At 45.0% G+C, this 27,420-nt stretch overlaps 9 protein-coding genes across 9 annotated transcripts; 2 read left to right on the forward strand and 7 right to left on the reverse strand.

Annotated features, from left to right (window-relative positions):
• Nucleotides 1-1,083: 1,083 nt before the first annotated feature.
• On the reverse strand, nt 1,084-5,151 carry FOMMEDRAFT_112802 (acetyl-CoA synthetase-like protein). The gene is made up of 4 exons (XM_007269999.1): nt 5,029-5,151; nt 3,668-4,977; nt 3,563-3,616; nt 1,084-3,504 (listed from the first exon to the last, which is right to left on the reverse strand). Exons 2-4 carry the CDS (start codon nt 4,526-4,528, stop codon nt 1,183-1,185), a joined length of 3,237 nt encoding a protein of 1,078 aa, XP_007270061.1. The 5' UTR covers nt 4,529-4,977; nt 5,029-5,151; the 3' UTR covers nt 1,084-1,182.
• A 498-nt stretch (nt 5,152-5,649) lies between these two features.
• Nucleotides 5,650-7,600, forward strand: FOMMEDRAFT_148596 (cytochrome P450; the record flags this gene model as incomplete). Its single annotated transcript, XM_007270000.1, has 8 exons — nt 5,650-5,904; nt 5,976-6,126; nt 6,186-6,499; nt 6,556-6,688; nt 6,741-6,948; nt 7,007-7,243; nt 7,304-7,450; nt 7,510-7,600. 8 exons carry the CDS (start codon nt 5,650-5,652, stop codon nt 7,598-7,600), a joined length of 1,536 nt encoding a protein of 511 aa, XP_007270062.1.
• A 194-nt stretch (nt 7,601-7,794) lies between these two features.
• Nucleotides 7,795-9,257, reverse strand: FOMMEDRAFT_148597 (UbiA prenyltransferase; the record flags this gene model as incomplete). The annotated part of the gene is made up of 9 exons (XM_007270001.1): nt 9,147-9,257; nt 9,049-9,082; nt 8,833-8,985; nt 8,652-8,769; nt 8,570-8,602; nt 8,360-8,518; nt 8,271-8,287; nt 7,966-8,214; nt 7,795-7,859 (listed from the first exon to the last, which is right to left on the reverse strand). The coding sequence occupies exons 1-9, from the start codon at nt 9,195-9,197 to the stop codon at nt 7,795-7,797; spliced, it is 879 nt and encodes a 292-aa protein (XP_007270063.1). The 5' UTR covers nt 9,198-9,257.
• A 56-nt stretch (nt 9,258-9,313) lies between these two features.
• Nucleotides 9,314-9,790, reverse strand: FOMMEDRAFT_22835 (uncharacterized protein). Its single transcript, XM_007269766.1, has one exon. The coding sequence runs from the start codon at nt 9,665-9,667 to the stop codon at nt 9,485-9,487; it is 183 nt and encodes a 60-aa protein (XP_007269828.1). The 5' UTR covers nt 9,668-9,790; the 3' UTR covers nt 9,314-9,484.
• A 287-nt stretch (nt 9,791-10,077) lies between these two features.
• On the reverse strand, nt 10,078-12,452 carry FOMMEDRAFT_22837 (uncharacterized protein). The gene is made up of 13 exons (XM_007269767.1): nt 11,956-12,452; nt 11,870-11,904; nt 11,710-11,804; nt 11,616-11,658; nt 11,532-11,562; nt 11,366-11,427; nt 11,217-11,314; nt 11,081-11,160; nt 10,979-11,022; nt 10,810-10,911; nt 10,701-10,759; nt 10,541-10,646; nt 10,078-10,480 (listed from the first exon to the last, which is right to left on the reverse strand). The coding sequence occupies exons 1-12, from the start codon at nt 12,003-12,005 to the stop codon at nt 10,599-10,601; spliced, it is 747 nt and encodes a 248-aa protein (XP_007269829.1). The 5' UTR covers nt 12,006-12,452; the 3' UTR covers nt 10,078-10,480; nt 10,541-10,598.
• A 2,257-nt stretch (nt 12,453-14,709) lies between these two features.
• Nucleotides 14,710-15,867, reverse strand: FOMMEDRAFT_31031 (NAD-binding protein; the record flags this gene model as incomplete). The annotated part of the gene is made up of 7 exons (XM_007269800.1): nt 14,710-14,750; nt 14,809-14,908; nt 14,961-15,006; nt 15,082-15,181; nt 15,214-15,279; nt 15,427-15,526; nt 15,610-15,867. The coding sequence occupies 7 exons, from the start codon at nt 15,865-15,867 to the stop codon at nt 14,710-14,712; spliced, it is 711 nt and encodes a 236-aa protein (XP_007269862.1).
• Nucleotides 15,868-16,520: 653 nt separating this feature from the next.
• On the forward strand, nt 16,521-18,836 carry FOMMEDRAFT_112812 (thaumatin-like protein). Its single transcript, XM_007270002.1, has 12 exons — nt 16,521-16,993; nt 17,065-17,173; nt 17,244-17,543; nt 17,602-17,608; nt 17,670-17,716; nt 17,774-17,843; nt 17,900-17,998; nt 18,051-18,114; nt 18,167-18,259; nt 18,320-18,388; nt 18,446-18,529; nt 18,590-18,836. Exons 3-12 carry the CDS (start codon nt 17,437-17,439, stop codon nt 18,700-18,702), a joined length of 753 nt encoding a protein of 250 aa, XP_007270064.1. The 5' UTR covers nt 16,521-16,993; nt 17,065-17,173; nt 17,244-17,436; the 3' UTR covers nt 18,703-18,836.
• A 483-nt stretch (nt 18,837-19,319) lies between these two features.
• FOMMEDRAFT_93222 (alcohol oxidase) lies at nt 19,320-21,379 on the reverse strand (the record flags this gene model as incomplete). The annotated part of the gene is made up of 5 exons (XM_007269874.1): nt 19,320-19,812; nt 19,863-19,899; nt 19,950-20,793; nt 20,849-20,987; nt 21,048-21,379. The coding sequence occupies 5 exons, from the start codon at nt 21,377-21,379 to the stop codon at nt 19,320-19,322; spliced, it is 1,845 nt and encodes a 614-aa protein (XP_007269936.1).
• Nucleotides 21,380-25,661: 4,282 nt separating this feature from the next.
• On the reverse strand, nt 25,662-26,262 carry FOMMEDRAFT_22841 (uncharacterized protein). Its single transcript, XM_007269768.1, has 3 exons — nt 26,058-26,262; nt 25,856-26,000; nt 25,662-25,803 (listed from the first exon to the last, which is right to left on the reverse strand). The coding sequence occupies exons 2-3, from the start codon at nt 25,904-25,906 to the stop codon at nt 25,681-25,683; spliced, it is 174 nt and encodes a 57-aa protein (XP_007269830.1). The 5' UTR covers nt 25,907-26,000; nt 26,058-26,262; the 3' UTR covers nt 25,662-25,680.
• Between the last annotated feature and the right edge of the window lie 1,158 nt (nt 26,263-27,420).

The raw sequence follows: 27,420 nt of genomic DNA on the forward strand, positions 1-27,420 counted from the left end.
TATAGAGAATGCTATTCTTGTTCACAAGCGCATCAGCACACGCCGAAGAATAATCGACAGAAATGAGGACTCTGTGATGCGGAAGAGGAGAAAGAATGGTGTCTTAGTTCCTTCAGCGTGTGTTTATACTATACCATGATCCCTCTTTGCCAACAATCCCTCTTTGCCAATTTGCATTTACACACAAAACACAACACCTCATACTCTACAAAAATTCATGGGAGTGTATTTTTACTATTTAAAACACAATATCTCTTTTTTTCTACAAAAAATTTGATAGAGGAATTAAAAACCTGTGAATACTGCTATTTCCACTGGTTGCAACCCTTATAATTAGCAGTTTTAATTTTTCTAATCAAGTTAATAAGTTGATATTACTACACATGTATATAATTTATACACAAGTACTTATATTATTTTTTCTTGAGAGATTTAATGGTGGTTGTAAATTAAAATTGAGTAAAGATTGTTTTGAGAGTGACAAAAGTGACAGATTCCCAGAGCTTGTGCTGCGTCTTGCCAGAGCCAAATTTCTGTGACAGAATGTGACAAAATTGGCAAAGAGGGATCGCATCCCTCTACAGCTCATAAAAAATCGTAAAAATTATTTTGAAAAGATAAATTGCTTTATTATGCTCTGATATACATATATGCAAATTTTCAAGTCAAAATATTAAGTGGTTGTGGAGGAATAAAAAATTGGCAAAGAGGGATCATGGTATAGTAGAGCGACTTTGCAACAGGATGCGTCCAGAAACAAAGTTCGACAAACACAGAGATTTACAAATTAGAACACCCAAATTGGTAGTCATACTCAGCAAATAGATTACCTAATAATATAAACTTTAAGTATATTGACAAACAAATAACTCTTTCTGAGTGGCATTCGCGACATTCGTTGGTTGGGCACAACGATTGAATGAATCCTATCAGTTAACAGTAGTTCAGTTTACTTGGAGTTACGGGCTAATTGGACTTCAAAAATAAACTTCGTGCGAATGTCGCCAGAAACGCAAGCGCTAGACTAAAACCAAGCTTTCTAAAACATTTACGCTGAACGTTTGTTTCATGAGAATATTAATGCGTTTATCGTTGCATCCGCGACTTGGGCACATTTTACTTTACAGAACAAAAACACGGCTCTGAGCTTTACTTACAAGACTATTTACACTCATGCGCGGTCTAAGCGTTTCTACTTCTCAAGAATCCAGTTGAGGACCAATAGCTCAACCATTTCTCTACATCGGTTTGCCCGAGCTGACTATTCGCCGTACTTTGCAATGCGGATGCAACTGACATGGCGGCATCGCATGACAATAAAGGCGTGCCAAGGGGTTCTCGTGTCGGGTCGTCTACCTGTGAAGCATAGCCTCGGAATACGTCGATGATACGTAAAGCTGGATTCTCTCGTAACAGGTCCCTGACCATCTCAGGTCCTCCAGTCCCAGAAAAAAGTCGCTGGTGAGCCTCTTCCAGCTTGCCTAACCATGTCGTATAAGGAACAACCGGGACTTTGAGAATACGTGAGAGGTCCGAGACGAGTTTGGACCATTTAATAGGATGTGGATGGGCGACGTGGAATACCCGGCTGGTGTCTGCCTTTCTGAGTTCAAGTAGTGTGGCTGCAGCGTCTGAGGACGTGATCCAAGATACTGATCCATTTGAATCTGGCAGACAGCCAAGCGCGATGCTCGACTTAACAAGGCCAGGGAACCACTCATCCTCCTTCCATGCGCCGCTTGGTCCACCAGTAAGCTGTCCGAAGCGCACAACGATTGACTGAAGGCGAGTGCGTTCAGATACGATTTCAAGGATCCGTTCAGCAGTCCACTTTGATTCGGTGTATCCTGATCCGAGCGCAAATGACGGTGACGCAAAGAAATGCTCGCGTACAGGGGATGGAGCGGAGCGTACAGACCCAACAGAACTGATGAAAACCAGCCTGGGAACACGTCGAGACTGTCCGGAACAAGACAGAGCCAAGTTAACGAGATTCCTTAGCCCAATGAAGTGCGGCTCGAAAGACTCCAAAGATAAGTTAAAGTCTACCGTCCAAGCGCCATGAATGATATGTGTGACTGACGAACGAATAGTCTGCAAGAGGCTGGCATCGATCTCAAAGTCGGAAGCGGTCAGGTTCGATTCGAGGAAAGAAAGTTTTTCAGACTTCAAGAGGTTGGTGTCCAGACCCGCAGCTTGAAATGCTCGGACGTGTCTTCGCAGCAACGACGACGGCTCGCCACCCTGCGCAGAGGGTTTTCGTCCCAGTGCATAGACATGTTCTATGTCGTTCGATGCCAGAAGACGAGCAAGGATAATACAACCGAATGCACCTGTGCTACCTGTAAGGACTACAGTGTCCTTTCCTTGTGAAGCACTGTCAGTATCAGCAACCGAGTTAGGCGGCAAATCACCCGTATATTTGTCGACAATTTGCTGCAGCCGCTCTTCGTGACCCTCCAAGTTGCTGGCTGAGGAATCTCCAGAGAAGCCCGATGAGACAATCTCGGTCACAAACTTGGCAAGCGAAGTGATAGATGGGTGGGTATAAACGAAGTTCGTCGGTAAGTCTCTAGCAATCTGCGAATGCTCTTTCCGTAAAACTCTTAGCAACGAGTTTCTAATCCACGTTGCATTCAGACTATCACAACCGTGCGTGAACATGTCAATGTCATCAGCGATCGGCTGCTTGAGTGTTGCATTGACGACACGACGGACGAACTCAAGCACAGACTTGAAGGCCCAATCGTTGGGAGCACCGATTTCAGCCTGGGAACTTTCCTCCGCCGCCCGGTACATAGCATCTATCTCCTCTTTATAGTTGGTAGTAGCTTCTTGTCTTCGAACAATTCCCTTTACTGTATAGGTGAATGGTTTGCCGGGAGAAGTGACAAGAACCATCTCCTTGTATATCCGAGCGTAAGATGGAGCAATCTCGTTTGCTCGCTCAATGGAGGGCCAAATGAGTGTCCGGAACTCGGCGAGCTTGTCCGTATTGGACGGATCGAATTGGTAGGCTGGCTTGGGCTCGACGATCACGCCGAGATGGAAGCGGCCCTGACCGACGAAAATAGAGGCTTGGATATGTGGGTCCGTGGCAAGTACAGCTTCGAGAGGGATAGGGTTTGCTTTCTCTCCAGTTGAAAGCACAATCTGGTCGTCGGTCCGGCCAAGAACCTTCCAAAGATAGTCCTTCGTGGGATGTCGGACAAAGAGGTCACTTAGGATGTAAGCATCCCTTCCCTCAAATGTGGTATTCACAATACATGGCATGTATTCAGAGTTAGAGACCGCGATCGCTTCACAAATTCCTTCACTGTCCGGGAAAAATCGTACATCGCGGTTCGGTGTGAAGCAAAAGTACTCCCACTCCTTTCCCGGAAGGTTTGACAAGTACCTGCTCAGCAGGCCCGCTTCGGTCGAACCATAAACGATGTGGAGTTTAACGCCCTTGGATATCAGAAGATCACCCGCGGATTTAGCAAGAGTTGCACCACCCCAGATCTGCGTCGCGTAAAGTCAGTCGTACTATTTTGTCGTGACGGTAGACGTTGATACGTACCAACCCTTTTAATTTGACCAATTCATCAACAATTCGGGGATCCCGCGCCCAAATCTGCAAAGCCGTTTGTTATCAACTCTAGCCAAGCGAATGAACGCGACGCACCTCAAGGAAAGTAGGTACGCATAAGATAAAGTCACTTTTGGTTTCCAATGCCGTACTAAGGACGTTTCCAGGATCTGGAACTATGGCGGGACATTGCGGCGTGAACATCGACATGACAACACCGCGAGATGGTGCCCCCATAAGCTGAATCGCACCCATGGCGTGGAACATAGGGATAACATGAATCGCGACAACCATCCCAGTCAAGGAGAGGTCACCCTGCATTGGAACGGATGCACCCTTAGCGAGAGCCCACTGAGACCATATGACTGCCTTCGGTAACGAAGTTGTCCCGGACGAATGCAAGATAAGCGCAGGCAGCTGCATATCCAGTTCCTGCATGGCATTGAAGACGAACTGGGTATCCGGGCCTCGCTGAGGAAAGAGGTCGTGGAATGAAGGCATCTCGCGCGTCTCCACCTGATGGTCCTTAGGCAACTGACCCAAGGATGCATCTACGACGTTTTGGATAACCTCATCTTTCGACATGAATACATGAGTTGCATTGACTTGTCTGAGGAGAGATGCAATGACGGGCGGGCTGTTCCTCGGGGACATAGGAAACACGGCCCATCCCAGGCGCATCACACCGACAATGAAACAGAAATAAGTGAGCGTATCTGACGAAGTGAGGACGCCAATAACCGGACGTTGCTTTGAGGCTCTATTGCCCACAGAGTCCACGACCCATTTTGACGCTCTATGCATGCCTTGGATACCCTCCTTCCAACATATTGTCCTGAGCTCCGAGCCATCCTTGAAGACGAAGAGCGGATGATCTGGCGAGTTGTGATAGTGCCATTCGTACAGAGCAGGTAGAGTCAGAGATCCAACCGGCGGGACCGCGAACATTGTGAACATGCAGCGCTACAGAGTTCCGCGACCAAGGTTCTTCTTCACTTTAGACGCGACGCACGTGCTGTGTGAGACGTACCTGCGACTTTCGAACAGCCATCATGAGATTGGATCCTTGACTTGATACGATTTACGAAGGTACAGCTTCGGTGTCTAGACGAGCGATGCGATCGCGTGAATGTACCGCAGAAGCCGAATGAGAAGAACACACATCAGGAAGCAAATTGTGATGTACACCCCACCGGCCATACTGAAAAATAGCGGTACGGCTACGCATATAGTCGTGATGCGAAAAATTTCAGTACTCAAGAACATCAAAAGATAAACATGATGATCCCGATATGCGATAGTAGATCGTGGACGGTACCCCGGCTACCAGTATGGTTTCACCGGGTTATAGAAGGATTCTCCAACTGTGCTAACCTGAACCACTGACAGGGCAGTGATAATTTATTCTAGTCTCGAATGTGTCAGACGTCCGAGGTTTACGGTGAAAAATATCATACCTGTGGACTCAGCAAATTTCTTAACGCAATTACTGACAGGTCGAGACCCAGGCAAATTTGCAAATGGAGTTTAGGATGGGCCATTCCTGCGGTACGCAAGGGTGAGACAGCTGTGAGAAAAGCATCGATGTTCGCCTCGGATGCGACCTCAGTCCAGTCGAGATGACATGCAAAAAGATGAGAGTCAAACGTGAACATCGGTAGATTCCCACGGTAGGACTTCTAAATACAGTGGATATGAACACGTGGTACATATTTGCCTTGTTCTGTGCTGCACCGCACCACGCGGCACATCAAACTCACACTTCTATCACTTTAGAGTTGATAAGAAGATGAAGTATATTTTTTCCGAACACATCTCAGCAATATGATGAAGGACCCCGGACGTGTTTTACATCCCCGCGCAGTACTCCCGTCTTCTTGATTGAGAAGCTAAACCTAATGATACAAACAGAAGCATCTGCTGAGGACTCTCATCGTAAGAGCCATCAAAACTTCTAGGGCAGTTTGCTTTAGGCGATCGAGCGATTCTCCGAAAGTAACCGACCCATCTGCTCTTCCAACACGAGCTCAATGTCGGACAGCCCATCTCGACCGTTCATCCAAGTACCAACCACAACCATGGATACTCTTACTGCTCCTCTGGTGTTCTCCGCCGTTCTGCTCTCGCTCGTGCTGTACTTGTTTCAAAATAGTTACAGATATCCTCCCGGTCCCAAAGGCCATTTCCTTGTCGGAAACATATTTCAAGTACCAAGGACGCTCATGTGGCAGTACTTTCTCGAGATCAGCAAGACCTACGGTCCAATTGTTAGGGTCTCATTGGCGGGAAATGACATTATTGCATTAAGTACTTCAAAGGACGCCGACGAGCTAGTGAGTATTTATAGGACCCTCTTTTTTGATTTACTGTCGGTATTGAATGACACGGCTTCTGTATTAAACAGCTCAATAAGCGCTCCGCAAATTATTCGTCTCGTTCACAGCCTATTTATGCTGGAAAATATTTGTCGGGCGGAAAGCGACTCGTCTTGACACCGTACGGCGATGAAATGAAGAAATTGCGAACCGCTTTTCATAGCATGCTGCAGCCTCGAGGTAGTGTAAATCCTCAGGATACAAGTATAGCTGAGACCTAAACGTCAAATCCCCTTTAGTCGTCGGATCCTACGAGAGTATGCAAGAGCTCGAGTCTATCCGTTTGCTGAGTGACATGCTCAGGCGCCCGAAAGAAGCGGACCTTAACACAAAACGTTATGCAGCCTCCCTAGTGTTTAGCCTGTCTTATGGCCGACGGATGCCGAACGATGACAAGGACCTCAAGGACGTTTCCGAGATTCTGGACAACTTCATTCAGGATGCTTATCCCGGGTCTCACTTGGTCGATTCCATCCCCATCCTTGACAAGCTCCCCGACTTCCTCTCGCCGTGGAGAAAGGAAGCGAAAGCGAAGCACCAATATGAAATTGAGGTGCATTCAATCATTTTCATAGGAGAGTGAATAATGGTATTTACCAATAACACCAGGTTTTCTCAAGGCTTGTCCTGCAGGCTAAAACGAACATGGAGAAGAAGGGGCATCTGCAATTCGACTGCTTTGCTTCGAGGCTGTGGGAAGAGAAGGAAAAGCTAGAGCTTGATCTTGTCACCATGTCCTACGGTAGGTCATTTAAACGCCGCTCGAGGTTTAAGCTCCTATTAACAATCGATAGTTTGCGGAGTGGCTTTCGACGCAGGAACAGACTCGACTTCTGCAACCATGCAGTGGTTCATGATGGCCATGGCGCTTAATCCTGACGCTCTTAAGAAGGCCCAGCAGGAAATCGACTCTGTTGTTGGCGCTGACGGAGTAATAATGCCTAATTTCACCAATTTCAAAGAGTTGCCATATTGCGGAGCATTGTGCAAAGAGGTCTTCCGGTCCGTAAATCTATTTTTACCTCTCAACTGAGGTAAATTAACATATAGCGGCTTTTAGTTGGCGCCCTGCAGCACCCGGTGCTTTTCCACACTTGTCCCTTGCCGAAGATGAATACAAAGGGTATAGGATCAAAGCGAAGACGATGGTCATCCCTAATACGTTTGCTATCCATCACAATGAGGAAGAGTTTCCTGAACACGAGCGATTTATGCCTGAGCGGTACCTGCGGGAAGACATGGAAGTGACAACTGCGTGGTTGACAGAGGGACATTATGTATTTGGGTTCGGGCGCCGGTCGGTATTCAGTTAACATTCCACTGTTGAGGAAACTCGGCTTAACATTCTGATCTGCAGCGCTTGTCCTGGCAAATATCTCGCCTCGAGATCCGTTTGGATAGGCATCGTGCGGCTCATGTGGGCGTTCGACATCGCTCCGGCAAGAGATGATTCCGGAAATCCTGTCGAGCTCAATCCAAATGAATTCACGCCTGGAATAACGACGTAAGTCACTTACTCATTACATATTGTCACTTTCGGTAATCGCATTTCACGTTACACAGCAAGCCGGAAAGTCTCCTCATCGAGGTCACACCCCGCACCCCGAAACATGCTGCCAAGATAGAGGAGATGTGGATGAAGATTTCCCAGTGACTTTTTTCCAATTGGTTTTTTTTAATTTATTTTGCCATATCAATCATTACTTGTACTTATTCCAGCGGGCAAAGTTGTCTCTTGCTTTTACATTTTCTGCACAAATATGTAAATTTAAGCATTAATATCCTGGAAGTTTATTGCTATGTACACAATTTATACAGCAGACTCTCAAATGCTCCAAGCTGATATTCTTAGAACACACGGACCGGCTTCTCCATGGCATACACATAATCAAGCACCATTCCTGCGTAGATCACTGTGCCAATGTAGTATGCATGATGCATGAAGAATTCTGTATGCAAGGCACAGAACAATCAGCTTCCATATTTTTACACGTAAATTTGACAGAGTAAAGCCCTTACTCCAGCAGCTTGGTGGGGAATCAACATCCACGATGTAAAGTTGCCATGCGAGATAAGTTGCCGCTCCGAGGACACCCGCAAAGAACGGAGGACCCTGGTTATTAGCTAAACCCGCGGCCAAAAGTGCCACAACGAATCCGACGGCGAAGAGGACAACGGCAGGTAGAACAAATCTTCCGAATAGGACTGCTGTTGACCACACGCCAGCCTTTAAGTCGTCTTTGCGGTCCTGGCAACCATAGATTGTGTCTAAGATAACACGTCAGGGTCAATTAAATGAACATCACATCAGAGGAGAGGCATACCGTATACCATAGACCAGCTAAGATACGCGAATTGAAGCATCAATGAAAGCAATCAAAAGGACACGTTTTTAGGATGCAGCCATTCTCACCACCATAATCCGATTAGCATGTAGGTATTGACAGGTGATGTTGGTGACCCAGCTCCTTTAACCGAAAGCCATGACACAATAAAGCCAAAGTTAATGGCTATACCAAGCCATGCCTGAGGCCAATAGGTAATCCTCTTCATAAGTGGATAGATGCACAATCTGCACGAGTAAATTTCCGGGGGAACTGTATAACAAAGCAATTCAACTTACAGTGGCAGCATTTGGACAACGGAAGCCACAAATCTAGTAGAAAGTCAATTGGTCGTCGTCAAGCATATTGGATGATACGCACGCCTGATCTGTGTAACCCGCGAAAAACCATAATCCAACTGCTACCTGTAGAAAGAAAAAGACCCAGGCGGCGGAAACGGATATTCTGCCGGAAGGAAGCGGTCGACTCTTGCATCGTTCTTCGAAAGAAGGGCATTTCAGTTGTAAAGACAGGATTCGGGTTCGGCATTATTGCTACGTACCAACAGATGCATCGAAGTCGCGGTCAAAAATATCATTGACTGTGCATGCTGACGTTCTCATGATGAAGGACCCAAAGAGGCTTTTCGCCAAGAGAACGGCATAATCCTGGTAAGCAAGTCGTGTACTGTAGGCGGCCATTGTTAACCCCCATGCTTTCGATGGGCAGAACACAATTAGGCATGACCATTCGTGTCACTACGGGAACGATCTCATACCGAATGGCCATAAGAAGAACAGCCATCCTGCGGGCTTCAGTTGATCGCGGAATGAGTGAAGCCTTTCCACAAGGCAAATTACGAGACCCTTCTCTCACCTTATGGACTCGCATAAGCTCCAAATACGGACGGATACTTGCCGAGGCCATGTTGGATGAGAAACGAAGATTTACTCAGACAAGAGAAAGGTCGGAACCCGGAAAGCTGACTAGAGACTCTTCACTCCTGCGCAATCGCATGTATGCTTCTTATGAGGCAATCCTACCTCGGATAATTATCTATCGGCACCATTTAATGTCGCCGTTGTCCGACCGGAAAGCAAATAACTGATGCGCTCTTATGTCCAAGCAAACTGAAGTGAAGGTACCTTCTGATGGGATCGGAAACTATGAACTTACAGATTTCTGGGGTCCTCTTTGAACTGACGAAATTCTCTTCAAAGTTCACGTATCAGTTTCGTATCAGGAGGTAAGGCGACACCGCATCGGCGGAAGGAGAATTGATTGGCGGAAGGTATAAGCCAACCTTCTAGCTCATGAATACCAGGACCATCTTCGTTGATTGCAATGACTGAATCGAGGTAATTACGTCTGTGCGAGTACAGATAGCTGTCCGACATCGCGTATAAGCCGCTTTGACATAGAATGGTCGACGACAGTGATAGAAGATGGCGAAGTGTCTTTCGCTGCCAAAGTCCGTTCTCACGGCATGATGAGACATGTAGACCTGTACTGAGCAAATTATATGGGAGGTTGGCCTCGGACGAAAGCAGAGACGGTCTGGATAAGATTAGAAATAGGACGTCCATACGGAATGTACAGGGGCCATGTTGCTTCTTGCCTATGTAAAACCAACTAACAGAAAAGCATGGCATATGCCATACTTTTCTGTGTTTCAGTGCACAGCCACTGATCCATATGGGTCACGAGCGGGTTTTTGGCGACTCCGAGGAGAAAATGCAAAAATAAAATTTCCGGCATACTTCACGTTCGTACATATTTACCAATCTCCAAGAACCCGTGCCTAGATACTCTACATGCATGTTCTATGTTTACAATAATTTTAAATAGCGTATAATAAAGAATGATAAAAGGCTTGATAAAGTCGTGAACAAGGAAATCCGTCGCAAGCAGAGAATGTCAACCTCAATTCTCAATGCCTCGGGAATCTAGTCGCGTACGGGGCAGGACTGTGTGCTGGTGAGAGATGCATGAGCTCGATCGAGACACCATCGCGGTCTCTCTCTGCGCCTATCGCTCTGGATGTCTGTGAGACCTCGATATCGTTACCTATGTCGCCTAGAATATTGGATTCCCACACGGAAACGGCCTCGAGCTCCGACGTGAAGGATCTCCCTTTCATCGATGATCCTTGTTGCGATGCTACGATCTTAAGGTTCAGAACGAGTCTCGTAATCAAAACGCAGCTAATTCTAGTAGTCACCGTCAGCTGTCAGCCATTCGACGAAATATCATAGCAGGTAAGCACTTACAGCGCGGTGAATGTAGCATTGATGTCCTTCAAATCTTGCTATAAGGGAGATGGGCAAATCAGGCAAATGATGGACATAAAAACGTCCTATGACATACCGGGAGGATCTAAACAACCCATTAATTGCGTTCAACTAGTGCATGGCACACGAAAGAACTTACGAGGTATAAAGTTACTGTACACACGTTCGCTGAGAACATGACAAAGAAATATAGGAATCCTGCAACTTATTGTCATTACCATGTAGAAGGCATGCAAGAATCTACATACCATCTCTCAGGAACGTGATCCATAGTGGTGTTCGAGTAATTGCGATGGACTCGGTGTACACCCTGTACGACCGATATGCAGTCAGAAGCATAATCACTGCATCTAATTGCGGTCATTGTGATTGCGGTCAATAATACTCGATGATCAGCCTTAAAAGACGATAACGAACCAGTGAATAGTTCCGTGATCCAGTGCCAAACGTATTTCGACGCGCTGAATACACTTGTAAGCATTCGACAGTAAGAGACGAGGTTGTAATGTATCTACTGACTTTTCTGGCGCAACAGCTAGGAAACATCCTGATAACTGAGGAGGCAAGTGGACCATCGCTGCCCACTTCTCAAGCGTCACCTGGGGGTGCGGACATGAGCAAGTCTCAGATCTTGCGACGACCTCGACCAACTCACAAATTTTACTGTAATCTCGGCGGCCAGAAATATACTGATAATGCCAACGGCTACCCAGCTTCGCTGGTACAGGCAGTATGTTCGAAGTATGAATATCACTTTGCCACACACTGTCAGTTACTGCGCACCATGAAATTTGCTCGACTTACTTCCGGTCACGATCCTCTGGTAAATAAGGAGGTAGCCAGGGAACTTAACATATTTCGCACAGCTACTCGAGATTAGCATCAAAACTCGCAGAACGAAACGATATTACTGACGCCTGCACTAGAATATTAGCATCTCATGCTACATATGAATCTACGGGATAAACTCACAGTGCTTGTCCAGTCCGGGTCAAAATATGCTTCAATGATTCCTCAATGAAGTCCTTTCGGTACTCGCATTGAATAGACTTACAGACGTATATGACAATAATTCCTGCCAGATAGATCCATCGGATCTGCGAGGATGTCATTCCAGCCGCAATGAACATTGATAAAATCATGCGTACCATTACCCATAATACTGTCACTGCCGTGAATCTCCGTTTCCAGATTTTTTCGACTTCGGTCGAGAACGTTAGGAAGATGTCATAAACAAGCATGGCTAGGTTTTCCGCAAGCGAGTTAGACGCAAATCAGGGTTACAAGTACCATCCCTGCCAGACGAACCGAAGGAAGCAATTGCATAATATTTGGTTGCCTGACTGAGAAGACATAAGTAATTGACGCTTCAAGATGAGTTTTTGGCGACCTACAGATGCAAAGCAGCTTCAGCAAGCTGGCTTCCACTGAGTGAAGACGACATCTGTGAGAGCTGTGTCGTGAGCGCCCGGTACGTGTCGTCTCTTATGAATCAGCGATCAAATGCTTCAGGAGGATATGAGAACTGATCACGCGGTAGAGAACCATACAGCCATGAACGAATATGAACCTCAGGTGGAAATCTTCTCACTCTACCAAGCCATTTATAGTTACAATGAATAGCAAAGTTCTGAAGATGATGGGAACCGGAGCGCGAAGCTTCACCGCATAGAAATCTTTCCATGTCACCGAGAACTTGCTGCCGCTTGAAAGCTGAACTTATCGGAGCCCCGAGCCCCATTTAGTCCTCTCTGCCGAGTTCGCTTGTACGGAAGACATAGCATAAGTGGTATAAGACAAAATGGCGTGCCGGGCCTTCCGCAGTCTGCCTGTGCATGTGCCAGTGCAATCGAAAATTTGCAATCACAGAACCGTGATAGTTCTTTTACCGATGCGATGGTACACGTCGGCTCTCTCGGATGCCAATGTTACTTTGTCGACAACAGATTTGCACTGTTCCCATCACAGAGTTGATGCAGCGCCGCGGAATGTAAGGCGATAGAAACGATTACGACGGGAGCATATGTAAAGAAGCACAGTGCTTTGACATGGGTTACAATTTCCGGCAAACGCCGAATACAAATCGATATTGTCAAGGACTATTTGTAACTGACCGGCTTTTCATCCGGCCTTTATGGGCTCTTTTGATCACTTGCGAGTTTAATGTGGTTCGGAACCCCAAGCAAAGGAGACGAGCACCCTGCGCCGCAGTAGTGGTACGAAGAAATACGAAACGAGACATAGCACAACTTCCAAATGCCGGCAGTGTCTATCAGCATCTATGACACAGTGGTCTTTCACCATTCAATTACACCTGCGGAACGGGTAATTATAGCTCTATGAGTATCTAATGATGCATAATGCCCCAAATAATTCCAATCTTCTAGTAGCGAAGGTTACTGAAATAAGTTCCGTGACACCGTGTGTAACGAAGACCAGGTCATTAAAGAGAAACCAAGGTGTGGTCTCAGCTCAGAAGAACATCTGCCAAGGCACTTGGTATTTACACCGCACTCCAACCGAAAATATAGATGATCTCATTGAGTACACTCAGTCCAGAAAGATGTCCAGCATGGCTCTCTCCGTTCGGACAGGAGTCTGTGAGTATATAAATCAATGTGGCAATACGTGTCAAGACGGTATAAAACATGCATGCAGCATTTTCTTCGTCAACGTAACCCAATTTTGCATGATGCAGAGACAGATCACATTTGGTGCTCGTCATGAACGGCCTTGGGCACATCCCGTCATCCACATGAGTTTCACCACGATCATACTAGTACTGAGCGTCTTCACGGCGTTAGCCACTGATAAGCTTATGGTGCCGCCGGTCCTATCTTGGATCTCGCCGATTTACGGAGTTAACTGCTCCTGATGAGTTGGTTAATCGAATATCACGTCAAATTTTCTGATCATTACGAGCGACAGGGTCAATTTCACTTTGCACCCCTAAATGGTAAGCTAGTTTTCGAGTTCGAGCCGCTCTTGAATTTATTTTATTTTACGAAAGCAGACTAGTGAGACGCTAAGCTGCGCTAAACGGACGGCATACGGCACTAGTCCCGAAAGCGAGCATAGTTTAACGTGACGTCATTGATGCTTAACAGAGTACCGGATGATTTAAGATACGCGTCTGATAAACTCGACAAGTTGTGTGACTCACGTGATGTAACCTTACCTTCCTAATGCAGCCTCCACAATGAGCACGAAACTCGTCCATCCAGAGACCCAAAACTCAAAAAGTAGCACCATCGATTTGTTGTATTAAGCCTTCTCTACAAAATGATGGAACAGAATTTCTTAAAAGTGAATATTGGCTGAGTTGTTTTGCAAACTATGTTTTTTGCTCTAAATGCTGTAATTATACTTTTCCAGCAGTCTGGTAAATTTTTTAATTTTTTTCCTTCAGATTTCGCCACCATTAGATAAGGATATATGACAAATAATTGCTATATATGTATATTACATAATATCATTTATAATATATAGTATTTGTCATAATGATCGGATGGTGTAATCATCTTGATAAAGCTACAAAATTATAGATACAGACTGTAATGGTCAAATATTTTATTGTTGTAATATTTAACTCTATCTGAAAGTAGGCAAGATTCTCTTCTCTGTATTATATAGAATCATCTTTGGCTGAGGCAAAACTTCAAGTCGAAGTTACACTCTGAAATTTCGCCGTAAGGGTCCTCCCTAATTTGGTAAGCGAGGGTTGTGACCGTGACGTGACTGGCTTGTTGAGTTTATCAGACGCGTATCTTACCTGCAGCCGTACTTAACGCTTGGACTTCGTGTGTCGTTCTAAATATTTAACGTGCGTCAATATCAGAATGTCATAGCGGCTATTTTCTTCGGCGATTGCTGGTGTTTACTTATGAAGCAGACCTTCCATTTGTAAATAATTACAGCGATTTATGCGGTACGAAACGGGAACCCAGATGGAGAAATCTGTTGTGATCTTATGTTTAATTACACGTGCGTACATGCAAGAGCGCTAGCGTGCCCGGTCTTCTTCAAGTTTATAGGCAAATTTTATCCCTACTTTGATCTTCCGTCTTACACTTACAAGCTCATTTGATGACATAGGGCATCTTGATGATCCACATGATACGCCGTGTCATGGTCATTTCGCATTAGTGTTAAGCGATGTGCATTCCACCGTCGCAAGAATGCGTTTGACCTAAAATTGGCAGATTGCAATTGGCTTCATTGTCTGAGCAAATCAAGGAAGAACTTACCGGTGACATAGCCAGAGTCCTTGGATGAGAGGAAAGATACCAACCCTGCGATGTCCTCTGGTCGGCCAAGTTTCCCCATTTTTATCACATTTGCCAGTGACTAGAATTCCCCCATTATCACTTGCGATCATGTCTACTTGGCGAATACTTACATGTGCTTCAAATCCACCGGAAGGAAGGCCAAGAGCGTTATCCGCACTTTGAGCGAGATTATTCTGCTGGTAAATTCAGTCACTTTATTTGCGAAAAGGTATATAACGGGCTAAAGCTTACACATCTTTGTGCCTCCAATTACAGTAATCCTGGCGCATAAGCATTTGCGGTAATTCCGAATCTCGCATATTCCATTGCTGGGCAAGAGGGTATAAACAAACTGGTATCAAAAAGCCATAACTTGCCACGTACCTGCAGTCTGTGTTAGACCACGAACAGCGAATTTGCTTGCACAATATGCAGAGCACAGAGGTGCACCTAATCATAATCAGTTCGAACTTGTGAAGAAGAGCAGTTAGAGCTGCCACCCTGTCAATCCTGCGACTGAGCATCCTCCTATAAGCTTTCCACCAGTCCCTTGCGTTATCATTTGTTTGGCGGCCCATTTCTAACAAAACATTGTACCCTTAACATTCACAGAGAAAATCTTGTCCCAGATTTGTTCATCCACTGGAAAAGGTTTTATTAGTACTGATCCATGCTTATGCGGACTCGAACCAATGCACTATCATCAATAGGCAGCGCCTTAAGTTACAGATCATCTAGTCACCCTCAGTACACGAAAAAATACCATGAAATAACACTTACTATATCGACAGAGCCCAACTCTTTGACAGTTGTCTCCACCATCGTTTTTACATCAGCCTCAATGGACACATCCGTGGGAACCGAGATCGCCCTGCGTCCTTTGTTCTTAATTTCGTAGACCAAGTCCTGCAGAATGACACTCTGTTCGGGAAGGTCATTGCAGGCGATATCGAGGCCATCATCCGCAAGACGGAGAGAAATGTACTTTCCGAGGTCTCCAGCAGCTCCAGTTACAATTGCGACTCGAGGGACAGACATTTTATCTGAACAAAACCTGCAGTGGATGCTGGAAAGTATTGCTTGGAGCAGAGGAGAGTGACTTGATATGTGTCTGTATTATTAAAAACCGGGACTTGTGGTGTAAGAGATAATTTCAATTCGGTAAGCCCAGCGGTCACTGATAGGACGGACTTCTGGTTTTCTCCGTCAACCCTTCAACGATACGTTTCGGCTTTGGTATAGTGACTTGACCATGAACGCCGAATACCGGTCTACGATTAAGTCCTTGGCAGTACTAAGAGGGATGCCAGATTAATTTACTTGGCCTATCCTTCAACTTACAACGTGCACTTTCTATGACTTCATGCGAAATGGTTAATCCATATCACCCTCCATCACGAGTGTAATCCAATCACTATAGCGTGAACATTGCCCGTCTTATCGGCCGTCGAAGTACTCTACTTTTTAAGGCCTACCAAGAAACCGGTTAGAGACTGAGACACTCAATAAGATATAAGTTCATACAACCTGTGTCTAGGTTAGAATGTAGTACTTATATGCAGTCGGTTCTTCTATTGGATCATCGCGGGAAATATTACAAAGACAACGATGTCGTCAGCATCCGGAATTATCCGATCCAGTAGAGTATTGCCTAAGTGCACGTGCAAATGTGTACTGTCACCTAGCGTCCACGACGAACAGCTTCAGTGGAACTTTACGCTGTCATAGGAAAATGCCGCATCTAAATGGTGTGTCACAAGAGCCAAGACATACATTGCTACATATAGAAGATTCACAAAGATGAGTGGCACGACTCGAAGTGGTGATTCTCTAAGCGAACGGCGACAGAAAGTGATATGTGCATAGCCTTGCGCGGCGGGATGCTCAGTGAATGTGCCGAGTTCGGACCGACGTACATGTGTCTGCAACGTCTGGTATCCCAGCGTGTGTCCGTGCCTTTGCGGCCGCCGTCTCACGGAATCGCGCAATCCAGACTCCGGACTTATACATGAATCCAAATGGCGCCCCTCAACAATATTGCTGTGTTATTGCCACGCAGATTTAGCTCAGATGATGTCGGAGGGCTTTGCGTTTCCTCTGCTGTTGGCGCCACCTCTCATGTTCCTGGGCCCGGCTACTTTAAGAATCGGGACTGAGATATAAGGCAAGTAATAGGCTATTTTTGCTCCCTTATGGAGTCAACTCTGAAAATTTTGCTTCTCTGACTTAATTCAGAACGTTGCCTTATTATGTGCCATTTCCGCAAAACTGCTTTATAACTCCAAATTCAGAATGCTATTGCTTTAGTTCATGCGAGTATAACGGGCCAGCCCCTCGTGCCGACGTTCGTGAGAGATATATCCATTGCACTGGCAGTTGAGCTTAGTTTGACGACTTTGTTTCCTTTGTTATAGTTGCGACACCCTAAGGCGGCGAGCGTTACTACGCTTTCGATAGTCTCTAGCAGTGTTTCACTCTTATAGATAGAAAGCTATCTGGTTATTCTTGTCGCTGGCACTCTAGAAAGCATGGTATTACTAGTGTGCAATGTCGACCGATGGTAGTATAAATCTAAGAGGAAGAAACGCTTGAAGGCGTAGTGATACTATGGCTCCCGTTAATTCTGCAATACTTTACCTCACGGCGTTGGCTGTAGCGGCAAGTACTCAAGCTCGAACGTTTACCGTGAAGAATAAATGTAGTTACACAGTCTGGTGAGCAATTTTTTTTTCCTTTTAGTATTCGTGTCAGTGATTAACTGGTCTTATGAAGGCCAGCGGTATGCTTGATTCGTTTCAAAGGCCAGGATGAAAATACGGTACTAACGGTCGTTATGAAAGATCTACACTGACAAGAGCTCTCCCGTCAAGCCAGACCATCCGACAGGGTACGATCATAACTTCCAACCTTTTTACACGACCGACTTAGGTTACCATTGACGTAGGTGGGAAGCCAAGGCGGGCTCAGAAGTGAGCTTCAACGTTCCCGATGGTTGGAAGTCGGGACGCATTTGGGTTAGATTAGTTCGAATTTTTTTCGCTTACTATATCTGAACTCATCCTTCTTTCAGGGCCGTAAGGATTGTGACTTTAGCAAGAACCCTGGACCCAATTCATGCCCGGCCGGTGGTTGCAATGGCGGACTTGAGTGTGATGCGAGTACTGGTACAGTATGTCATCAAACGCACCGTTCCGGTCGCAGCTACTGAACACTTGACTTAGGGTGTGCCACCTGCTTCTCTGGCGGAATGGACTCTCAATGGTGATGGTCTGGACTGGTATGATGGTACGAAATCATATCACTATCAGACAGAACCAGTCCAAGACAATTTATTTAGTCTCTCTCGTTGATGGCTTCAACCTTCCGATCAGTATTACGAACAACAAGGGATGCCCTCTCTCGGATTGCCCGAAAGACCTTGCCCCAGATTGTAAGCAGCTATCAAAGTGTGCTTTGCCTTCCTAGAAGCGACCGCTAAAAATACCTGCAGGTCCTTCTCAGCTCAAGAAAAATGGTGGATGCCTTAGCGCATGCGCTGCAAACTTAGACGGTCATCCACGTGAGTTGCGAGCTCCTCTTTCCTGCGGACATGACATCTCACCTAGCAAGGCAACAGAGGACTCTGCGAACTGCTGCTCGGGTAGCCACAACACTGCAGCCACGTGTCCTTCAAAGGGTGTCCAGTTCTATTCGTACTTCAGTGGGTGTCTTCTCCGTTTTCAGTCCTTCGGTTTACTTATGTATTTTTTTCCGCATTAAGAGCAAGGATGCCCTAACTCATACGTCTACGCTTATGACGAAGGGAGTGGCACTGCGCTCCGCAACTGCTCGTCTTCGTTGTCCGCTGACTACACTTTGACATTCTGCCCCTAAAGGTAGCAATCGTGTTTCCGGCTTCATGTTATTTTTTAAGCCTTTGGATTTGTCGGACAATGATAGATACGCCTAGAATAGATAATGCGTTGCATACTGTACACATTAATAGAGATATTAATAGAGAATATAGCCACTCAATTTCGCGATGACGTGTGTACTGCCTAAATATGTGCTGCTGAACTTTGCAGTGTACATGTGGTAATAGCTTGGTGTACTTAGGTTGAACTGGGTAATCGGCAACTCATTCGAGCCTGTAACTTTCTTTCTGATACGAAATTCCAAAGCTGTTTTGGCGAATCGTTCTCCCTGCAAAGCGACCTCCACGAGGCGTTTGCCGAGGACAGTAACTGTGTAGAACTTCACGCCTTGTGCAAATATCCTGGAACAAGAGACACCGCAACTGAGGTTCTTTTTATAACAGTCTATTATTGGAGCGCTCCGTCCCCAGGAAATGACCTGACTAAAAATAATATCAATATTAACGGCAAGTTCGCCTCCTCTTTGCTCATTTGGTTATGGAAGTACTCAAACCCAATGTAATACAAACCAACAACTAACCAATAAAAGTTCGAATAGGTAAAGAGCGTGAAAAATAATAACGATACAAAGTCCCGTCATGCTAATGACTTGATTATATCCGCGGCCTTCTCCGCCATACCGTAGAGCGAGCTCATAGGAGCAGCAGTCATCGGTAGACTAATAATACTTCCGTCAACGATTCGAAGGTTTAATGTGTCGTATACACATAGTTTGCCATCAACGACGCCACCCAAGTTCCGACGCATCATCGGTGCAGTCCCGAAATAATGACCAACGGGAAGGTAGTTCTCTAGGATCCACGCTTGCCAGTCGGCATCAGTGCCGCCGAGATCGTCGTCAGGCACAGCGGCCGTTCCAGGGAGTTCTTCAGCAGCGAAGATAGAGCCGAAAATGGGACTCTTGAAGATTTGACGAGCTAGGCGTGCCGCTGCTGTTTGGATCGCGAGATCGACTTCGATGTCGAAATAGTTGATATTAACTTGAGGTCTAACGAAGGCATCGGTGCTCGTTATCGTGACGTTTCCGCGGCTGAATGGATTCATTTGCCATATTTCGAGCCCTATGTCGCTGTCAAAGGTCGTCAGCTAGAATGTCTAGGGATAAATATTCAGACGTACAATGTAAGGGTATTGAAGAACAACTCGGCAGCTGGAACTAAAAGTATTGGTCAGCAATCATCATACGATACAACGTTGATCCCTTACTATTGCTATTGACCATCAAGTCAACATTAACTTTGAATATTGTGGTCAACGCGTCTGCGTTCAATGCGTTATGAGCTTCTTTCTGCGCCCAGATGGGATACATTGCTGTAATGTAATCTGCCACTTCCTCTCCCGTGACTGATCCGTTGGATCCACCGCCCTTAGTGAAGAGTTCCTTCAGCGACGGGTAAGACATAGTGTTCGCAGGACCAGGTCCGCCAGGATTGAACGATGCTGACACATTGCGTGCCAGCTCATTTCTTGTGCGCTCCTGCAATTGTTTTCCGACAGTCGGCAGATCGATTATAACATCAATGCCCAATGGACTTAGGATCTTGGAGTCGCCAATCCCGGAAAGCTGAAGCAATTGAGGGGTACCAATTGCTCCTGCGGCAAGAATAACTTCTCGGTTCGCGTAGGCCTTGTACGTATCTCCCACGTTCATCCAATCTTTGAACTCTACCCCTGTGGCTTTGACCTGCGGTGCGTCACCGGTTAACAAGATTTTCGTGACTTGGTGCGCCATGAGGATACGCCAGTTCGGGCGCTGATTTTCGATAGGCGAAAGGTACGCTGTAGCGGAAGTCGATTTCGTGAAGTTCGCTGCAGGGTCGAAGGTGCGCGGCATATAGCCTACGCAATTATCGAAACCTCCTTCGAAATCCTGGCAGTGGGCGATGCCGGTTATATTTTCGATGGCTTTGACGAATGCGGGTTCTTGAGGTCCAGTATAGATTTGCTGGGGGAACGTCACCTGGACAGGTCCAGAGTAACCATGGTAATCATAGACGTAGTCCGCTCCAAGTGCGATCTGGTCAGGAGTCGGGATAAAGAACTTCTCTGCCTAATGGCGCTATTAAAAAAAGCAGTGTTACGGCGGATCAACAATGTTTACGTACTTTCTTCATATAAGGAAACAGGGCGTCGAAACTCCAATCCTCTCCGTCAATGAGCGATCCGATGGCATCGTACCCATCTTTCATGCCCCGAAGCCAATGACACGCCGTAAAGGATGAGGAACCTCCAAGCATCCTACCCCTTAAACAACAAGAAATGTGAGAACGGGGGCATAATATCCTATCCGGAAGGTAAACTCACCCTTGCAAGGATTTATTCTGATCCGTTTGCCATGCCCAATCCACAGAGGTGCCAAAGAGCGACGGGTACAAGTTAAGGTCAAAAATACCCGGGTCCGTACGATTGTCAAGACCCGCTTCAATCAGAAGCACCGTCTTTGATGGGTCTTCGGAGAGGCGCGACGCAACAGTCATTCCGGTTAAACCGGCTCCGACGACAATATAGTCGAACGTCTGTCCATTCGCATCTAACGGGTTTGTGGTCAATGTAGTTACGTTTGGCTGCGGCGTTGGAGGCGCCGCGGCGACGAACAGCGGAAGTGCAAGAGCGAGCGTGCACGCGTGCAAGAACATGACGAGGTACGCTCTGCAGGCAACGACGGCATCATGCGCCTTTTAGTCTTTATAGGCAGCATACAAAAAGCAAGAGCGCCACGGAGAGGCGCAGAAATCGGGTGAAAGTCAACGGCCGCAGCTGTCGAAGCGTATAACTGCCGATGAAACCGAGTAAGTGTGCTGGCGAAGAGGTTGAAATATGCGGGGTAAACGGGGATGACCTGCCGCGTAATCAAAGTTGATCTGTTCATTATTTGCCGGACAGATAAGGTTATGTCTATATGTTTGCTTAATGCGTTATGGCAAAACGCTTTGACGAGTATTCTTGCTTGTCCCATAGACATATGTGCATGCTATACGCCGTTCAAGCGTTAAAGACGTGATGTAAAGGACAATTTCGGCTGCACTGTACCTGGCTATTCTTGTCTTCAGCTGAATGCGCTCAGCCCCTCAGCCACACAATTCAGTGTCGGACAGATCAAATAAAAGAACCCAGGGACGATCACAGAAGCCCGCGCGTGAAAAAGATGGTGAAGCGCTCACGTGACGCCAAGTCATGCGGTTTCCCCAAATCATTTGCATTGAAATCAAAGCCATCGCCGTCATGGGCGCCCTGCTGTGCTTGCGGGCATTCAACCGAATCAGATGCAATAGGTCCAGAACGTAGGCATTTTGAATAACGACCTATTGTTGACTGCTTTTACATAGGTGCACGTTTGTTGAAACGTCATCGACCTATTCACTCGATCTTAGCTTTCGCTGCTCGTCCCATTCACTTTTACCTCCTTTTATAAAGGAAAATTAGGGTGCTTGTTCTCCGGGCATATGTGGAGCAGTGCGATATAAATGTGGCTGAGAGTTATGAGCATGAAGGTTGAGTGGATGAAGCAGAGCATTGAGCAGGTTTTCGTCAAGTGTACGATCGTTACAACACGTGATGTAATTTTACCCGGCCGTTTCCGACTCCCAAGGCTTCATATTTAGAATGAATATCCGAGTGCAACTACTCCAAGTATTGCCGCAAGCTTAAGCATTGATGCTGAAATGCCGCACATCTGGTCCTGGACCTCATAATGTTGCTGAGACACCAGCTCGCTGTTGACGAAATCAGCGGAACAGTTGCCAGCAGTTCAACCTCCTGTCCACACAATGTCGGTCCCCAAGTCCTGACATCGTCTTGTCAAATTCATCGACATGTAACCATGCAGCGAGAAACAAAAAAACATCGGAGGAGATGATTTCAAGAAACAGTATCCATGCAGATGCTCCAACGCCACTGTGGAGATTTCGGCTCAAGGGATTCGCCTCAACTGAGATTCTCAAGGTGTCAGATTATTATTAGATGGTTTCATCCTACCGGAATAGAAAGCAACTTGGTGTCGTTGTCAAGCCTTATTGCACGCAGTGCATGTCTAGGACAGATTTAAAGGTGACTCCGTGTTTGAGATGGTATTTATACGGTCGGTTGCCTGATCAACTTGTTCATCTCTGTGAAGACTATTACGAAGATGATGCCTCTCTAATTCGGAACTTAGTTTTGCCCATTCTACAACAGTTTTAATTTTCACCTTGATTTTCTTTTCTTCCTTCACGCGTGTAACGTAAAACATCTCTGGACACCTGTTATTCTCTGTCCACCATTGTTTGATGTATTCAATATATTCCATTCTTCCATCCAGGGTTTGAGCGACAATCTCAACCTTCCTTGACATGACTAGCAACATCGAAACTTGTTGTGCAACAGAAGCAAATGTCATTTGTATAAGACGAGACCCAAGGTCTTCTGGAATCATTCAGTTAGACATCTACGCACCTCTCTGACACTTTCAACACAACTACTCTTCAATTATGTCTATAGTGGACTCTAGCACATTTACCAGCATTTTCTTCAACAAGGTTATCAATATATACTGCCAATTTGCTATTCTATCGCTCCTCGTATATGATACTTGTAACGTTTCCTTTCTGCACATTTTATTCGCGAATGAGTTACTAAAATGTTGCTTTGCAGTAATTACTCTTGAACAAGAGGTGAAATACTTTTGGGTGAGGCAGCAAAGAATGTTATCCATTCAATATTGAATACCATACTGATTCCTATCCGACCGAAAGAGTTCTCCTCGGAAGTTTATCAGCATCATTTTCTTCGCGGTAGGGGTCCCAGATTAAACACTTTGTCTAATATCGAATACTTACATATAACTCCTATAGAACCGGTACATTGGAATATTTGGCGCAGCTTGGGGAGTGGCGTGTCAGTTAATACATTTGCTCATTGAAAGGCAGAAACACGTTCTTACAATTCTTTTATTGGACAGCGAAAATGTTCACTGTAAATAAATCAATGTAAGTAATTGTACCTATATTTTATATTTTACAATCTATGCTTATGAAACGTCTCGTAAGCTGTGAGAAATATGGATAATTACTCACAGGCTAGTGCTAATAATTTGGTAGGCACTTTCAGTAAATGGTCGGAAATCCTTGCAGGTGAGAACATAGCATATATTCTTGATTTCAGCCATTGCTTATAGTTATCTAGACTGGGCGACTTTCGTCCTTATTGAGTGTACTACAGTCGTTTCTTCATTTATTCTCAATCGTTCTAAATGAGACTTAGATGTTCTTCTAATACGGGTTTTGGCCTTGTATCATCGAAGTAAGTTATACCATATATATATTCGATACGTGTCCTTTACCTGGTGGAATCATATATAGGAAAAACTATCACCCGCTGTTTACAAACCTTTTTTGCACTGGAAGTAATTTATACACTGGCACTCCTTGTTTATGTCGTGATCTACGAAAGAGGTAAATACACGCAGTCTCTCTGTAAAGAATCCGCTTACAAATATTATCCAGTTGGCATACAGCAGTCTACCGGAGGGTTTGCTTTCTGTGTAGGCGTAGGCGATGACAGAGCCATTCCGAGATCATATGCAGCAGCTTGGTAAGCATTTTTTTGCAAAATCAGAGTTATGTCTGACTTGTTTGGAGCAGGATGCCACCGCTGATATATGACCTTATATTTATGGTACTATCACTCTACAAGGCGGTGGCGTTCTGGAAAGAGACTGCAGGATCCACGAGTGTTGATCTCGTGAAGATTCTAATACAAGACCAGGCTCTATATTTTGTACTGTATGTATCTTGCTCGTCCTTCTCAGATACAGTGAACCCTAATTGTGACTTGTCAGACTCGTTGCCAACATTCTAGCTCAATTTTTATCGGAGGTCCTACAAGCGTCGATATTCACTGAATTTTTAAGCGCTATGGGAAATCCACTAGTTCTTTGCGTTATTGGTAGTCATTTAGTCATCAATATGAAGGAGGCTGGCGAAAAAGGTGCCAGAGGAGGAACATTGAACAGCGTGCCCATTATAAGCACTATAGAGTTTGCATAATGTAAAGTTGTAACAAATAATAAATAGACGCTGCTGGTTATCTGATTTCTAAATAAGTTTCTCTCTAGAGCACGAGAATACAACGTCCGTCGACCATCTGCCATGAGGAAATTGCAGCTGCATGTATATATCATTTGCCCTGTTACTGAGCATTGCTAGCCAAAAAAAGAATTATAGCTCGATATTGCCTGTATCCCACAAGACGAAAACTACTTCCAGAGAATCACGGAAATTATACCTTAACTGGCGAATAATAAGAACGAAAACTTGCTATTTGCTCACAGTATATTATTTGAAGAAATCCATGTATGTTTATGGTATTGTTTAATATGATAGTGCATAAAGTCTCTTTCATTTGTATCAGTGCCACTTCAAACCTACACTAAGTTGAGCTTTATGTAGTTTTCTATACTTTGTACCCATTCTCACAGTAATACAGAGAATGAATTTTTCTTGAAAGTAATAATCAATTCTTTTTTGCTTCTGAAGTGACATATTCCAAGTACTGCAAAAAAAATGCATTTATTGATTCTTGTGTAACAAGAGATGTAGTAACTCTTGAAGTTTGAAAAGGAATAACCTCGAAAGGAAGGGTTGTTCTTTGGTACAATGAATTACTGAGTTTGAAATCAACTACTTTACAAATTCTCAGTTTGATAATACAAGCCTCATATACTGTAGTAATAACTATCTGTACAGATACTAATGCATTAATGAAAGTGAATAAAAGGAACAATGGCATAGGACAATCTTCGGAGGTTCACCTCAGTCTGATAATATGGGACTGAGTTTCATTCTGTGATTTGTAATGCCTATGAGACACTAGCTTGCTTTTGACTTCGGACGATGACGAAATAAGCCGGACAGTCACCACTGTTCGCTCTCGCACCGTTCCACTTAGTTCTGGTGGTCTACTACAAACGCCGTCTCTTTGTGTTATTCGCCGTGTTACCATGCAACATGAAACAAACATTGACATGAGGTGATCGTGAAAACTTGTGTCCGTGCAGATACTCATACGACCTCGTGCAAGTTCGGTACGAGGGACGTGCCTCAACTGAGGTTCTCATTATGATAACTTAATATTAGATTACTCCATCTGATCGGATTGGAAAATGCCTCGACGATCTGTTTCATCATCAATACTTGCTACACGCAACGCATATCTGGAACAAAACTTGACAATATCTCCGTCCTTGCAACAATATTTTTACAGACATTGCTTGATCAACGTGTTCGTGTTTATGATTGCTTTTATGAAGTACGACACATTTTCTGATTTGGAAGTCAGTTAGTCTGTTCTGCAGCAGTGTTTGTCGCTACCTTGTTTTCCCTTTGTTACATCCGGCACTTCTGGGCAACTGCGCTGCGTTCTCCCAGCAATGCCGAGGATAGTCAACAGAAGCTGGTGACGACAGTATATAATGAAGCTGAAGTTCTCCCAGTGCTATTCAGTCCGGCATTCACCCGCCTCTCCCATACTTTACACACACTCGCTCTCATTATGCCTACACCGGACCTCAGTTCTTTTGCCAATCTTGTCCTGAGCAAGATCATTTCTCAATACTGCCAGGTTGCTCTTTTATCCCTCTTGGCATATGATACAAGTAACATTTACCTTCTACTTATTTTCTTGTGAATGCATTGCTGAAGCCCTGACCTGTAGTAATCTGTATTGAGCAAGAGGTGAGCAATGCACTCCTCAAAAAGTGTGCTAATATTTACTATCAACATAGGTGAAATACTTTTGGGTAAAGCAAAAGAAAGCCGTCGTCCATTCTTTGATAGTACACTGATTAATATGTGAAAGAATTCTCCTCGAAAATTCATTAGCATTATTTACTTTGCAGTAAGTCCAGCAGCTGCACACACTGCGTGACCTTGAATACTTACACACTAACCTTCCAGAACCGGTACATTGGACTTTTCGGCGCAGCATGTGGTGTAGCATGTAGGCAGATCTATTTGCCCATCGCATGCATAAATGGATCCTTACATTTATTTTGTTGGACAGCAAAAACGTTCACTGTAAACAAAATAATGTAAGTGATCATCATTTTATCCTATGAACTATGCTCATAGGATGTTTCATAAGCTGTGAGTGTTATAGGTAGTTGTTAACCAGTAAGGTCTAATGATTCCGAAGGTTCTTTCAGCAAATGGTCGGAACTTCTTGCTGGTGAGGCTACAAGTCATATTTCTGATTTGAGCCATTGCTTACAATTAACAAGATTGGGCAACTTTCGTTCTCATTGAGTGTATTACCGCCTGTTGCTTCATTTATTCTTTATCCCTTTCTGAACGCAATCTAGATGTTCTTTTAATGAGGGTCTTAGCTCTGTATTCCAGAGGTACGTTATGTTATATCCGTCCACAACGCTCCTTTACTTAAAATTATATACAGGAAAGTTCGTCACTCGCTGCTTGCGAGCTTTATTTGCATTAGAGGCGGTTTATACCCTTGCACTCCTCGTTTATGTCGTGGTCTATGAAAAAGGTAATAGTACAGCAAACTCTACTTGCATACGCGAATCATAAATATTGTCCAGTTGGCGTACAGAAAATTACCGGAGGATTCACTTTCTGTGGAGGTGTGGGCGATAACAGAGCCATTCCGAAGTCATATGCAGCAGCCTGGTAACATCTTTACGGAT

This window comes from Fomitiporia mediterranea, assembly GCF_000271605.1.
Source record: "Fomitiporia mediterranea MF3/22 unplaced genomic scaffold FOMMEscaffold_11, whole genome shotgun sequence".
NCBI classification, from domain to species: Eukaryota; Fungi; Basidiomycota; class Agaricomycetes; order Hymenochaetales; family Hymenochaetaceae; genus Fomitiporia; species Fomitiporia mediterranea.

Bases quoted from the DNA above. Each gene is read 5' to 3' on its own strand.
- FOMMEDRAFT_112802 (XM_007269999.1), bottom strand. From the start codon at position 4,528: ATGTTCACAATGTTCGCGGTCCCGCCGGTTGGATCTCTGACTCTACCT. The intron at 3,617-3,667 runs GTGCGTCGCGTT...ACGGCTTTGCAG, and splicing joins GCGTACCTACTTTCCTTGAG to ATTTGGGCGCGGGATCCCCG. The intron at 3,505-3,562 runs GTACGTATCAAC...TACGCGACGCAG, and splicing joins TGGTCAAATTAAAAGGGTTG to ATCTGGGGTGGTGCAACTCT.
- FOMMEDRAFT_22835 (XM_007269766.1), bottom strand. From the start codon at position 9,667: ATGTCGGACAGCTATCTGTACTCGCACAGACGTAATTACCTCGATTCA.
- FOMMEDRAFT_22837 (XM_007269767.1), bottom strand. From the start codon at position 12,005: ATGTCGTCTTCACTCAGTGGAAGCCAGCTTGCTGAAGCTGCTTTGCAT. The intron at 11,428-11,531 runs GAGTTTATCCCG...AATCTCGAGTAG, and splicing joins CCGGACTGGACAAGCACTGT to CTGTGCGAAATATGTTAAGT. The intron at 11,023-11,080 runs GTCAGTAGATAC...AAGTGTATTCAG, and splicing joins CTAGCTGTTGCGCCAGAAAA to CGCGTCGAAATACGTTTGGC.
- FOMMEDRAFT_112812 (XM_007270002.1), top strand. From the start codon at position 17,437: ATGGCTCCCGTTAATTCTGCAATACTTTACCTCACGGCGTTGGCTGTA. The intron at 17,999-18,050 runs GTATGTCATCAA...CACTTGACTTAG, and splicing joins GTGATGCGAGTACTGGTACA to GGTGTGCCACCTGCTTCTCT. The intron at 18,389-18,445 runs GTGAGTTGCGAG...GCAAGGCAACAG, and splicing joins AAACTTAGACGGTCATCCAC to AGGACTCTGCGAACTGCTGC.
- FOMMEDRAFT_22841 (XM_007269768.1), bottom strand. From the start codon at position 25,906: ATGATGAAACAGATCGTCGAGGCATTTTCCAATCCGATCAGATGGAGT. The intron at 25,804-25,855 runs CTAATATTAAGT...CGTCCCTCGTAC, and splicing joins ATCCGATCAGATGGAGTAAT to CGAACTTGCACGAGGTCGTA.